This window comes from Strix aluco, chromosome 6, assembly GCF_031877795.1.
Source record: "Strix aluco isolate bStrAlu1 chromosome 6, bStrAlu1.hap1, whole genome shotgun sequence".
Lineage (NCBI taxonomy): Eukaryota > Metazoa > Chordata > Aves > Strigiformes > Strigidae > Strix > Strix aluco.
The window spans coordinates 32,721,937-32,734,416 of record NC_133936.1 but is presented as its reverse complement, the minus strand read 5'-3'; the positions used below and the strand labels follow the sequence as shown (position 1 = coordinate 32,734,416).

At 38.9% G+C, this 12,480-nt stretch overlaps 2 protein-coding genes across 14 annotated transcripts in view; both read right to left on the bottom strand.

Moving 5' to 3' along the window:
- The window catches only part of PGAP1 (post-GPI attachment to proteins inositol deacylase 1), a 40,134-nt gene extending 39,750 nt beyond the window's left edge, over positions 1 to 384 (bottom strand). For all 3 annotated transcript variants that reach the window (XM_074829561.1, XM_074829562.1, XM_074829563.1), the window contains exon 1: positions 145 to 384. In XM_074829561.1, coding sequence (XP_074685662.1) covers positions 145 to 297 — 153 coding nt within the window. In that variant the 5' untranslated portion in view covers positions 298 to 384. The remainder of the gene's footprint in view (positions 1 to 144) is intronic.
- A 1,045-nt stretch (positions 385 to 1,429) lies between these two features.
- The window catches only part of ANKRD44 (ankyrin repeat domain 44), a 144,115-nt gene continuing 133,064 nt past the window's right edge, over positions 1,430 to 12,480 (bottom strand). For 8 of the 11 annotated variants that reach the window (XM_074829549.1, XM_074829551.1, XM_074829550.1 and 5 more), the window contains 5 exons: positions 11,798 to 11,943; positions 10,866 to 10,948; positions 9,584 to 9,666; positions 8,370 to 8,461; positions 1,430 to 6,193 (listed from right to left, as the gene is read on the bottom strand). In XM_074829549.1, the coding sequence (XP_074685650.1) occupies positions 5,928 to 6,193; positions 8,370 to 8,461; positions 9,584 to 9,666; positions 10,866 to 10,948; positions 11,798 to 11,943 (670 nt within the window). In that variant the 3' untranslated portion in view covers positions 1,430 to 5,927. The remainder of the gene's footprint in view (positions 6,194 to 8,369; positions 8,462 to 9,583; positions 9,667 to 10,865; positions 10,949 to 11,797; positions 11,944 to 12,480) is intronic. The other 3 variants (XM_074829558.1, XM_074829559.1, XM_074829560.1) reach the window with 1 other exon arrangement.

Genomic DNA, 12,480 nt, shown 5'->3' with positions numbered 1-12,480 from the left:
CAGGGCAGAGGCGGGAAGCCGCGGCGGGCTGCCCCTCAGGCGACGGGCTCCCGGCTGAGGCGGGCGGGGCCGCCCCGGGACCAGCGGGCTCCCACCTGTTACACCACCGCCCGCTCCCTCGGCGCCTCCCGCCGCCGCACTCACCAGGTACTCGGGGTACTCGTACATGTAGGTCATGCTGCACCGGTTCTCCTCGTAGACGAACAGCACGTCCCGCACCCCCAGCAGCGCCACCGCCGCCAGCGCCCCGTAGAAAAGCGCCGCCAACGCGGGCGGCCGGCAGCCCCCCCGCCCCATGGCGGTGCTGGAGTGGAGCCCCCGTCCCCCCGCGGGCGCTCCGCGCACACAGGCACGGGGGAGCGGAGTGGAGCGGGGCGCGCCACCGCCCGGGAGGCGGGGCGGGCGGGCTGGCGCCACGACCTGGCCGCCGCCGGGAGCGGGAGGGGCGGCCGCCATCTTGGGGAGGTCCCGGCGCTTGGCTGGCCGCCTCCCCCCCCGGCTGAGGAGGGTCCGTCCGCCATGTCGCGGGCCTGGGAGCCATTACGGGGAGGTCAGGAACCTCCCTGCCGACTTTCCCCAAGCCGGTAGCTTGTAGGGGAAGGCGTGTCCACCATGATGGGGAGGTCGAGTCATGGCACTGGCGGTGCGCTTGGTTAGCCGCGTCTGGCCCGCAGGCTTGCTGCTGCTGACGGAGTGCCGCGTCGCGCTGAGGCCCGTGAGGGGAGACTCCTTCCCCTCACCCCCCTCAACAGGCGGCGGCGGCTGCTCATGAGCGTTTGCCGACTCCAAAATGCCCCCCGGCTGTCTGGGGGCGCGGATTTACCACTGCGCCTCCGCGCTGGCGGCAAGGACAGGGGGTGCTGACAGGAGCGGAGCCAGAGCCTCGGGGCGGTTCACCTTGCTGAAAATAAACCTGCAAACCCCACTGTTCAGGCGCTTTTAAGGTTCCTGTCCTGTTAACCGTTTAGTCAAAACATCCATAAAGCTTCAAGCACTGAATACATAAAAGACGATGGTGGCTGGTGTTGGTTTGGGTTTTTTGGGGGTAGGGGAGCAGAGGTTTTTTTGTGGGTTTTGTTTGTTTCCTTTAATTAAGCCCTTTTAACCACTACCTTTTACTATCTTTAGGCACTTTTCATTGGGTTTTAGTCTCAGTGGGACTGATGCTCCACCCTCACGTACAACACCCCCAATTGCTGGTGTTGCTCATCAGTGAAAACAGTAAAATATTTAATAACTGACAAAAAAAAAATTACTCCCCCCCAATCTACATGGGAAACAATACTAACAGGAGCTTACTAAGACAAGGGGTAGTTACTTATGAGGGAAGTACAAAGCAGAAATAGATGTAGTTGCATTTTCACTGTCACAGGTAAATACTTAAGCCTTTCCCCCTCCTTGAAAAGAAACAAAATTTACTCTTTCCAACTGTATTTGTACCATTTTTATTTGTAAAAATAACCATCTGAATGCATTGCAATAGTAGTTTACAGTTAGGGTTCTTCATTACATTAATACAGCATTCAGTAGTTGAAAAAGTTACTAAACTGTGCTTGAGAAGATTCAGGTTGAATTCCAAGTCATTCACTGAATTAAGTCTCTTTCCTCATTTCATATGTGACATTTCAACTTCAATTTACAAAAGCAAACAATACCGACAAAACCCCACTGAAACCATCAAACAATATTTTATATTGTTTATTACAAATGTTATGCAAAATATAACACTGGCACCAGATTCGTATCACCATAGTTTGTAAAGATATATTGCACATGCTAAAGCAGAAAATATAAGACAAAACCTACAAAACATAAGATATTGGCTTTAATATGTAGATCACTGCATAAGAAACGCATAAAATTACATTTTATACACACACTCAGATTGTCACTAGTTTAAAACGCCCTTTCCTATAACACTGACCTAAGGTTTACTTTTTGTGTAATAAGAAAGCATTTTCAGCACTGCAAAAATTATACATTATTCCTATAGAAATTTAGCATATTAATTTTCATTTCAATGCAGGTAGAACATATGAAAAGAAGAAACACTTTATACATTCAAAGAAGGTTTGAAATGAAAATTTACTGGTAATATATTGCTTTTATAACACTCAAATAAAAAAAAAAGACGAGTTTCACAAAACATTTCCATAATACACAAATATAAAAAGGCACTCTAATATTTCTTACATGACTAAGAATAAAAATCACAAAATTTTTTTAAAATCATCCTCAAGATACATAACCAAGTTTCTCAACAGTACAATGAATAAACAATTCATTTCATGTGTTTGTTCTAATTCAATCATCAGGCAGTTGTTTACTGCATAAAAGTACCAAACACATTATGGTGCCCTTTTAGTAGCAATGAACAGAAATCCCCTGAGCTATTTCACAGCAATTTCAGGCAGTCCAGAGGTTGTAACTCAGTATTCATGAGAGAGACTTGCGATCCCATCCTGCTATGGGCTCCACCTGCAGCTGTGGTTAAAACACAGGAAGAAACAACCCTGCTAATACACCTGGGCAGATGGCTGCCCCTCCCAAATAACCTCTGCTTGGTGCAGACACAGGAGTCCTCCATGTACTGTAAATTGCAGGATCCAGGGTTAAGTGCAACAATTATGTATGACTAACTCTACTCTTGTAAAAAGTCCACAGAAAGGCAAGAAGATTATTTACAAGAGTAAAATTATTCCCATGCTTAAATACCTGCCCTAAATTAGAAATTTATTTCTACATGTGATAAATTATGTTACAGATTAACGTACTAGCATACGAAAAAAGGGATTCTGGTAACTCGTGAGATGTGGGATAGGCCAGTACTGAGTACTTCCAAATGTCTTGCTCATGACAGTTTTCCTCCTAAATACAGCATACTCAAAACACGATGTTCGCAGTGCCCTTAAGATGCTAACAAATCACGTGTTTCTATGATTTTTGGAATACTGCATACTTACATCATTGTTAGTTTACAGAAAAGTTTAATCAATAAAGTTTAGATTTGGTTCCTAGAAGAATCAAAGTAATTCAGTAATCACCTATGCTTCTATAATGCTGTATACATCATCAAGATGCAGCAGTTGTTGGACTACGCAATTACCAGAGTTACAAGGTATTGAAATATACAGAAATATTTTCAGTAACTCTGTATGGTAGCAAGTAAAAATACTGACATTTTTAAAATGGCTGCTTAAAATAATACAGCATCCTCTTTGTAAAGAGGACTCTTTTTTTTCCTAATGAAACAACTTCATGTAGGATAGCGTAACTTTCTGTATTTCAGGGTGAGACTTATAACTAATCCTGCCAAGGAGCCTACCTACATCTCTGGTTAAAATAAGATTAAAAGGCTGATCCTGCTGTTAGACAGGTGGCAGCCATTTCCCATCTGTTTATTTGTTTTCAATGCCATCATTCAACATTAAAAAAGCAAAATTTGGGATTTCTATTCATTTCTGAACAGACACTGCTGAAAACTTTAACAACTGATTTCTCCTCTTATTTTCAGTGCTTAAAGTAAGGTGGTTATTGCTGTTCTGCAACTTTTAAAAGCAAAAGCGTTGAGAAAAATCAATCATAAAAATATTATTCTGTGCTATTTCTGAGGAGAAAACCAGCGTTTCAGGTGTTCTGTCATTCTACTGCAGAATATATAGAGTTGAGGGAAAAGAAATGTTCACCTTTAGAGACACTAATCCTTGTGATTTTTTTGTTGTAGACTTTGGAAATTTGTTAATGTTCAAGGAAATAATATTTAATTTTACCTAATGTTCAAGGAAATTATATCTACTTTTAGCAAACCAAAATAAATCTAACATATAAATTTTTTTCTAATTAAAGAATTGGAATCTGCCAATACATTTTTAACAATTCAGTGAAACATGGCTAAAAACTGCAACTAAAATAAAAATCCTTACTTTTCATTTACCCTGCCGAAAGTCTGCACTGAGGAAGCTCATCTCCTCCTCCCAGCACAGATGTAGGCCTGCAGACAGCCTGAGCATGAACCACAGGAACTTCAACACCTTGACTCCATGCTACACTACGTTTTCCCTTCTTCACTGTAGCTGTACAGTGTTCTCTCACTTGTCTAGCAAGGGGTTGGGATCCCTTTCTTATGCTCTTAAATGAGAGAAGGTGTTTTGCTTTCTGCTTTTTACCCATATAGCCTGTGGACTTAATCTCTGCATTCCATACAAGAAGACAGGCACTCTTCCAAAGTGCATCAGCCCTTCCTTTTTCTAGTCAGGCCATCAGTCTTGCCTAGATTCACATTTCATTTTGCATCATGCCAAATAGTATGCACAAATGCTAACTAGGAGAACAAGCCATAGTTACTATTCCTGGGCATTTGTTTCATTTCAAATAAATATAAACACATTTACATTAAAAGTATATGAACATATTCTTTAGTCTGGAAAAAAAAACACCTGTGGTCAACACATCATCAGTTACAAATGTCAACTTGAAACCTGTGTCATAAAATGTAAAATTCACTGAAGGCTACTCATTACCTCAAAAGTTTATATTTTTATGGTTTAGAAAAACTACTTCATTATGTCACTCACATTTGAAGAAAAAATAAAAGTAGCAAAGTCTTCCATTTAATTACTGAAGCATTTTGGTCCTCTTGGTACAGCTGGTTAGTTCATGATAGCTTTTTGTTTGTTTTTGTTTACAAAGTCTCATTCTTCCTTTTGTAAATCTGTTGCAGATGCGGGTCGTGGTCCATTTGACCTAGAAACTTTGGCAGAAGGAGTAAACATATTCACAAAGTTGACATTGCTTTAAAAGCTGGTGACAGTAGGCTTTTTTAGCATGTATCTCCAATCCCCTGCATGGTCACTACTATGTTTTCTGGTGTTTGGTATATCAACTTTTGGTGTTACGCTTTCATTGCTTTACTTTTGCTCTGTTAATCCAAACACTGGCAAAAGTATTTTAAAATTTGATAATGTTTACAGTAAAAGTTATTTAAGCACAGAAAAGGAAAAAAATCCATTTAAGTTGGCAAGTCATTATAAACTTTTACATACACCTTTGTCTATACCCGATTTCCACCCCCACCCTTTTTTTTTTTCCTGGTACTAGATTCATGGTTAATGGCTCAGGTGACAGAAACGTCTAATGACCCTAATTCTGTAGTGCAAATAAATTGTCCATGTTTGTGCTAAATTGAAAAAAAATAAGGGCTAAGTGATTTTCATTTTACACAAGCGGTTCCACTAATGTCCACGGGAAAATATGGTGAGACAAGTAGAATTTGGCCTTAAGAGTTAATAACTGTATTTTTCTAATTGTGTGCTGCAACTAAGAACTGTAAAAAGTGCCTTCTGTACGTTTAAGTGCTTAATACACACAGAATGTAAAAGGTTTCATTTCCTGTAGAAAAGTAATACAGGCAGTTTTAAGATTTACAGCTTTACCTTTGGTTTGTGTAAAAAAATTATCTAATTATCAGACCCCCTGGAAGCAGGAGACGGACAAACACAGGAAAAGGGTGATGCTCGAATCTATGAAGGCTACACTGGAAATATATTTGTTTACTAAAGGTACAGCTAAAACATGTAAGAACTTTTTACAAATAGTTCCCTGTTTATTTGTGCTGTCAAAAAGAAAAAAGGCATTTTCTCTTTTTCTACTTAAAATAAGAGGTAGAGACTTTCCACAGGGGCACTTAGGGCCTAAAGAAAACATCAGAAAACTAAAAAGCTGCAGAACACTAATGGGAGTATGTTCCAGTAAATCCCTCTAACTTTGTTATTTCAAGGCTTGATTCTCATCAACACTACAAATCTTTCAATACCTACTTGTCAGGAATAATAATTAAGAATATAGCCGTGGGTTTTGAGCTGTTTAAAAAGACAAAAATAAAGCTGAAATGAAATAATAATGAAAAAAAGTTTTTGAATACCAAAAAGTCAAAATGTTTCAGAATCCGAATCATTTTCATTGTACCCATCCACTGTTCCTATGTTATTACTCAAGGGCTTATTGTAAGAGTTAATGCTACTCATACTGGAGCCATCGCAGAGATGTGTTCTGCCCAAATTGTCTTTTTTAAAACAAACGAAGTTGAAAGCCGTCATTGAACTGGAAGGAGAAAAAGGCATCATGGTAGCCAAAATGAGTGCCAGGCAGTCAGCCACGTCTTTGTTAGGAGCGCAAGCCAGGGCTGGCGTATGACCTGGGCACAAATGCAGACAAGGCAATGGTTAGTACTAAGGGTACTGAGAATGGCGCTGAGCATTCCTCATGTACATCTCTAGATGACGTCGTAAGCAGGAGATGTATGTTCAGTTACAATCATGCCAGGCAACAGGGGTATGTTACTTATTTTAAATTAGACATGCTGGGAAAATACACACTTTACAGAGCATTTAAATCACTGTGACCACAACAAGCACTGTTTTTTTTAAATCAGGCAGCAAACAGACTTCACGATATGAATAAAAGCACTTGCTAAACACAGTTCTACAGCACAGACGGTATGATGAATACAGAACATGGGGAGTACAGCGACAGGGACAGAAACTGGCTTCAGTTTCTGTGCGTATGAACAAGTCTCATTCTGAGAACAATGACTTTCATTAGAACATAAAAGATATTAGTTTAAAAATATTTTGAAGTAATAAGCAAACGGTTTTATCAGTTGTGTATCTACTCAACTCAAAGCAGTTTATTTAGGAATTAAATTAATAGAGAAAAGAATTAGACCAGTGCACTTGGTAGAGGTATAGCAGGTATGGCTACGTGGATGTTTAATTACCCAAATTAACATTATGTTAGAAAAATAATTACTATATTCAGAAAGCATGGCATACACTTTAAATATAATGTTAATATTACACAGATGTCAGTAAAACAAAGAACTGGGGGGCTATTAAAAGTTTGTCTTCACTGCAGTTTAACTTGGCTCCTGTCCAAGCGCTGCCCCTAAAGCAGCTCTTCACGTATGCAAATCTTGGAAACCAGTATGCTGATCACGCCATCTATACATTTTGAAGGCTGCTGTGTAGTGCTCCAGCACTTTCCAACAAATCCTTCTTTACGCTAAGAGCAAACAAATTCTTTTGCAGATGGCTGAATCCTAAGCGCTGCAGCAATAGTAATCTGAGGCAATGGCTGCTACTGATTCCTACTGCCTCAAGGAAGCCGAGAACACCTGCAGTGTAGATGAGTTTGTGGACAAATGTGAGTACATTTTTGTAGCAAACTACCCACATTTAAGCACTGACTGCAGTGAATGCATACCCTAAATGGAATTTCCTCTTCCACCGAGTTCCAAGCTGGAATATTCTTTAGAGTTGTACTTATACTAAGATTGTACTTAAAATTCCTCTCTTTTAAACTGCATGTGCAATTGTTCCTAGAAGAGTTAAATGTGTATAAAATTTAAACTTAATTTTCATTTGTTACATACATGCAAATTAGCTGGATCTGTATGTACAACTTTAATGATAAAAACTGTGGTTAGAAGCTAGTCTGGGTCATTTTTCTGTCCCCTATCTCTAAAACGAGGTTAGGGCCAGATGACTTCAGCAGAACTCATTCATGCAAGTATATCTAGGTAGCATTTGTAAATACTCACCACTCAGTTCTTTTCATCCATAGATCTCAAATGTCTTGCAATGATGGGTGAGTATTATTATAGTTACGTTACAGATATGGGAAGATGGAGGTACCAAATTGTTACAATAATGCCATGAAGTCAGTATTGTAAGAAAGACCAGCTTATTTCAGGAAGACATTTTTGAAAACATTAATTATAGAAGCACAGCCCTCTATGGGCTTTATAATGTTTAGGGAAGGACTTCATTGAGATCTGAAACAAAATTATCAGATTTATTAACTAATCGGGTATTTTATGAGGCAACAGTAATTTACTTGCATCTTGGATTAGGTCAGACAATTGGTAAGCACAAGCTTTGCTCTCAGAATGAACTAGGACACAATCAAACGTATGTTGATGGTTTTCTTCCTACCCATTAAAACATGCGCTGATTGAATGCATAATCCTTAATTCTTCTGCAAGGCGTCAGAATTATCCGGTGCCACTTGCATGTTTAGGAAATTCAAGTTACCACTGCACTCAAGCATTAAAAAAAGACTAGCTGTTGACAGTACATGCAAAATGAACAGTAAAAGGGACCGCTGTGATGTATAGAATACATTTTTATATTCAAGAAAAATAAATAGTATCTTGGTTTTTTAATAGGTACTCACACAGCTCATTGTCTGTTCTTGGAAGGATAAAAGCATCAATGATGTCTATCATCAGCTTTTAAGTCTATTGCTTTGGTCTGTTGTAAAATTACCTGTTAGGTCCTACTGAAGATTGTCAAAGTGTATTATTTACTTACCATTTTCATCTACTGCTAGGACACATGCCCCTTTGGCTAGCAACTCTTCAACCACCATCTTTAAGCCATTTCGTGCAGCAATATGGAGAGGTCTACAAAAACATAACAACTAAATTCAAGGTCAGTTTAAAACAGACTTTCTAAAAAGTGAGATAATGCTTAAAGCATACCCAGCATCAGAGAGAGAATGTTTTCCTTCTTTGGATCATTACAATTATATTGTAGACATTAAACTACATTACAGCCTTTAAAATAATCCTCATGTTCCACATCTATAAAATATATGTGCAAGACAACTATAATTACCTTTTACATACACAAAGACTGCTTAGTACTTTCCAGTCTAAAGGCTTTCTTTAAAAAGCTCTAATTTTTCCATTGTTTGCAGCACATAATTGACATTTAAAAGGAAAATTAATCTCAGACTGAAGAAATGCTTTTGTTCCATCCTTAATTCTGGCTACTACAGACTGCTCAAAATCAACATATTGCCTTTTTATCCTTGAATACTCAATTGCTAATCTTCATTACTGCAGAACAGCTGGAAATTAAAAATAACCAGTGGTTTGCTCCTTTCCTGGGCCAACACCCAATGGTCCTGTTTGGGGGCAGCTAATGGGACAGGAAAAACAATTTCGTATTGCAGGGGGGAAAAAAGGGTTAAGAGGGAATGAATTCTTCTGCAAGCACTAGATGATCTGCCACCTGAACTCGTGGTTCAATCTTCTACTGTGGGATCCCCCATCCCAGTCAAACATTTGCAGCTGGAGTAAGAATATCGATGGTTCTAACTCTTCTGATAATGTACGGTGTGAATGAGAGTTACACATAAAATATCACCTAAAAAACCCTCTAAAAATTAAATGTATCACCTTAAGTCTAGATAAATTATTTAAGGTGAAGCTTAAAAAGCTAGGAAGTGCCAGATGTACACTTTTCACACATTCACGTGATTAACAGACATTTTGATACAGTCTTCAAATAAATGACCTCATATAATTTTTCCACCAGATCATGTATAGAATTGGTGTCAAAGAAATAAAAATTAAAAGTGAAAATGCAATACAAATCTGGCCTTTTCAAGGGCAAGCACTCAAACACCCCCAGAAATTAACTTTTTTGTTCTATGAAAAAATCTGAGACATGAATTTGAAATGCTAAATTGTAATCTTCTGGTAAGTCAACTGAACTTGAGAGGATCAGGCTATACTTACGTCTGTAATGCATTATTTTTTGCATTAATAAGGCTCTGTTCTTGTATCTTGTCAAGTATTAACAAGGCACATTTTTCATGACCCTGTAGTTGGGGAAAAAAGCAAATAGTGTTAATTTGCTGAGGAGTTTGAAATTGAGACAAAAGAAATTTTACATATAAAAGTGAAATTTAATAACTCAATTTGAAATACAATACCTGCTACTCAGTTTATAAGGATATATAAGTAGCAAGTGAACTGTAGGAGCCTTAAAATACCATTTACGAACTGCCACTGCTAGGATGCTTTAGCGCGTTTAGAAATTTAGACATTCACCTGTCTTTCAACCCTCCATTCATTATATATGAATTCACCTCCTCAGCTTTCAGAGAAGACTACTGTTTCTCTTGAGAGAGCATTCAATGGATTATTTATTAGAACTACATAGTAACATAGAAAGAGATAGTTTAATCTCAGAAATGAATACTACACTTTCTGGGTCTTTACAGGCCTTTCTGCATTATAAATAAGCTACTACAAAACCCCTTTGATGTGAGAGCGCTAACAATGAAACTTTGCAGATAATACAGATCCGGGCCTTAGTTCCAACACTGAGCACAGCAAGTTGGGGATGCCAAGCCTACAGCCCTGGCAGGTGAACAGCTGCCTGAAAGACCTTGAGAATTCAGTGAGGCTCATGTGTCTGCAGAAACCGGAGTAATACTATCACACTGGAATCCAGTCTGTGGATAGAAGCAAAAGAAAAGAGAGGGAAAAGAAGCAAAAGCCCAAGAGAGGGAATCCCATGGGCATTTCTTCTTGCAGAAACAGCGGTAGCAATTTGAATTAAGAGGAAGAAAGGGTGGGAAAAGACACCACCACTAATCTGATCAATGCTTCTGGTTTTACTGCTACAGAGCATAAGGAAAAATTCTGGGTTCCTTCTACAGAAACTGGAGAATAAGAAAAAAGAATAAATACCTTCTTTTTTTTTTGTTGTTGTCACTGAACCCACGTTAAGCTACTTTACAGTGAGATTATTTGGTAAAATCTCAAAGGATTTTCCATTATTTCTCCTAGTTTCCCTTCCTTATATTTCAGTTGTCATAAGAGGCATCCATATTTTCTCAATTTACTAAACCTTGAAACAGACTTGAGAAAAAACTTAGACCAATGCTCCCTTCCTCACCACAAGCTTGATCACGACATTTCCACTGCAGAAAAGATTTTAGGAGCATAAACACACACATATAGACATACAGACTATGACAAGAATAGAAGCATACAGAGGTCTTCAACTTACTTTACTGCTAGCCAAGTGCAAAGATGTATTTGAGTCCTTATCTTTTAATGTCAGGTCAGCCTTGGCAATGTTCACCAAAAAGTCTGAGGTATAGAATAGGTATCAATGAACAAACCCAATGGGCAGATGAACATGTAAAAACAGAGGGAAAAAAATTACTATTTAAATATACATGTCCATACATGCTAATCAATTAAGTTTTTATGTGATGTAAGCTTTATGAACATGAAGTGAAAATAATGAATGAGAACAGACTCATCTTGTGCAGTTAATCAGCAAGCAAAGGCAGAGCTAACAGCTCGTTCACTGTGCCCCAAACTGTCAAACATATTATTTATAAACTTCCCCGTTTGCAGATCAGCAAGTTCTGCCTGAATCACCTTCTCCTGAGCACAACTGTGGATCCTGCTTTGAGAGTACTATGGATATAGAGAATTTAGGGTGCAGTCTGTGCTGTTGAAGGTGGAGAAAAGGGAGTTCTGTTAAGCCAGTATGACCCTAATCTGTATGTCTACAGTATGTTTTCAGTCTAGCCTGGAAAAGCAGCTGCTGATAGCTGCAATTGTAAGAATACAACTTCCTATAATAGAGCAGGGGAAAAAGGTTACACAATCTTTTTCACACGTGCAGTTTTATTGCTCCATAAAATCAAGGAAGTAAACAGGAGAACAGAATTACTCCCCTCATGCTCTTTACAGTGTGCTCTTAGGAGGAAGTAAGACTCAAGTTTGTTATTGCAAATGTTCACCAAGACTGCTGAGGAGCAATGATTGACAAGAAAAAGAATTTTTTTACAGATGTAAAGGTAGCTTCTTACAGACATCCACACAATTTATTTTTCTTCCTTAGTTTTCACAGGAAAAAGACCACCTACTTGGGATAGTAACCGCAGTAGCACTCACCCTTCAAGACAGAGGCAAGGATGTACTTACCTACAGCACCTACGTGACCGTTTTGAGCTGCCATCATGAGAGGTGTTTTCCCTGCGTGATCCGCAGCATTCACTTGTGCGCTGTGAGTCAGGAGGAGCTGGAGGCACTCCACGTGATCCGCGAAGGCTGCTGCGTGAAGGGGTGTTCTGTGGGGAAAGTAACACGACCACAAGCTGTTGCTAAAGAACAACAATATTCCTGTTTACTTACCTTCCCAAGAAACTGAAACAGAAAGACACTTTTTTTTTTCTATGAAACTTTTGAGTTATCACCAGGGGAACGTTACACTAGCAGCATCTGAAGTAAGTTAAATAATATTTACAGTCTCTGTTCTGGTGCAATATAAACTTTATAAAAAGGGAAGCATAAGGTGGATATGATACTGTGGAGATGTGACACTCTGGAGAATCTCATATTAGCAGCATATTTGATTTAATGGAGCATACTGTGTAGTATGAAAAGCAGTACAATCCATCATTCTTATTCACCTGATTATTTTTTTTTTAACAAGCCTAAGATGGGAAGAACTATCAGAAAAGAACAGATCCATTATTTAAAAAACTGAAGTACTTTAAGTTATAGTCAAAAACATTGCAGCAACAAACAACAATAACAGTATTACTATAAAAGGCAGAAGGAATTCTATCCACTTTGAAAGTTACCAGTTTCCACAAGACTGAGAC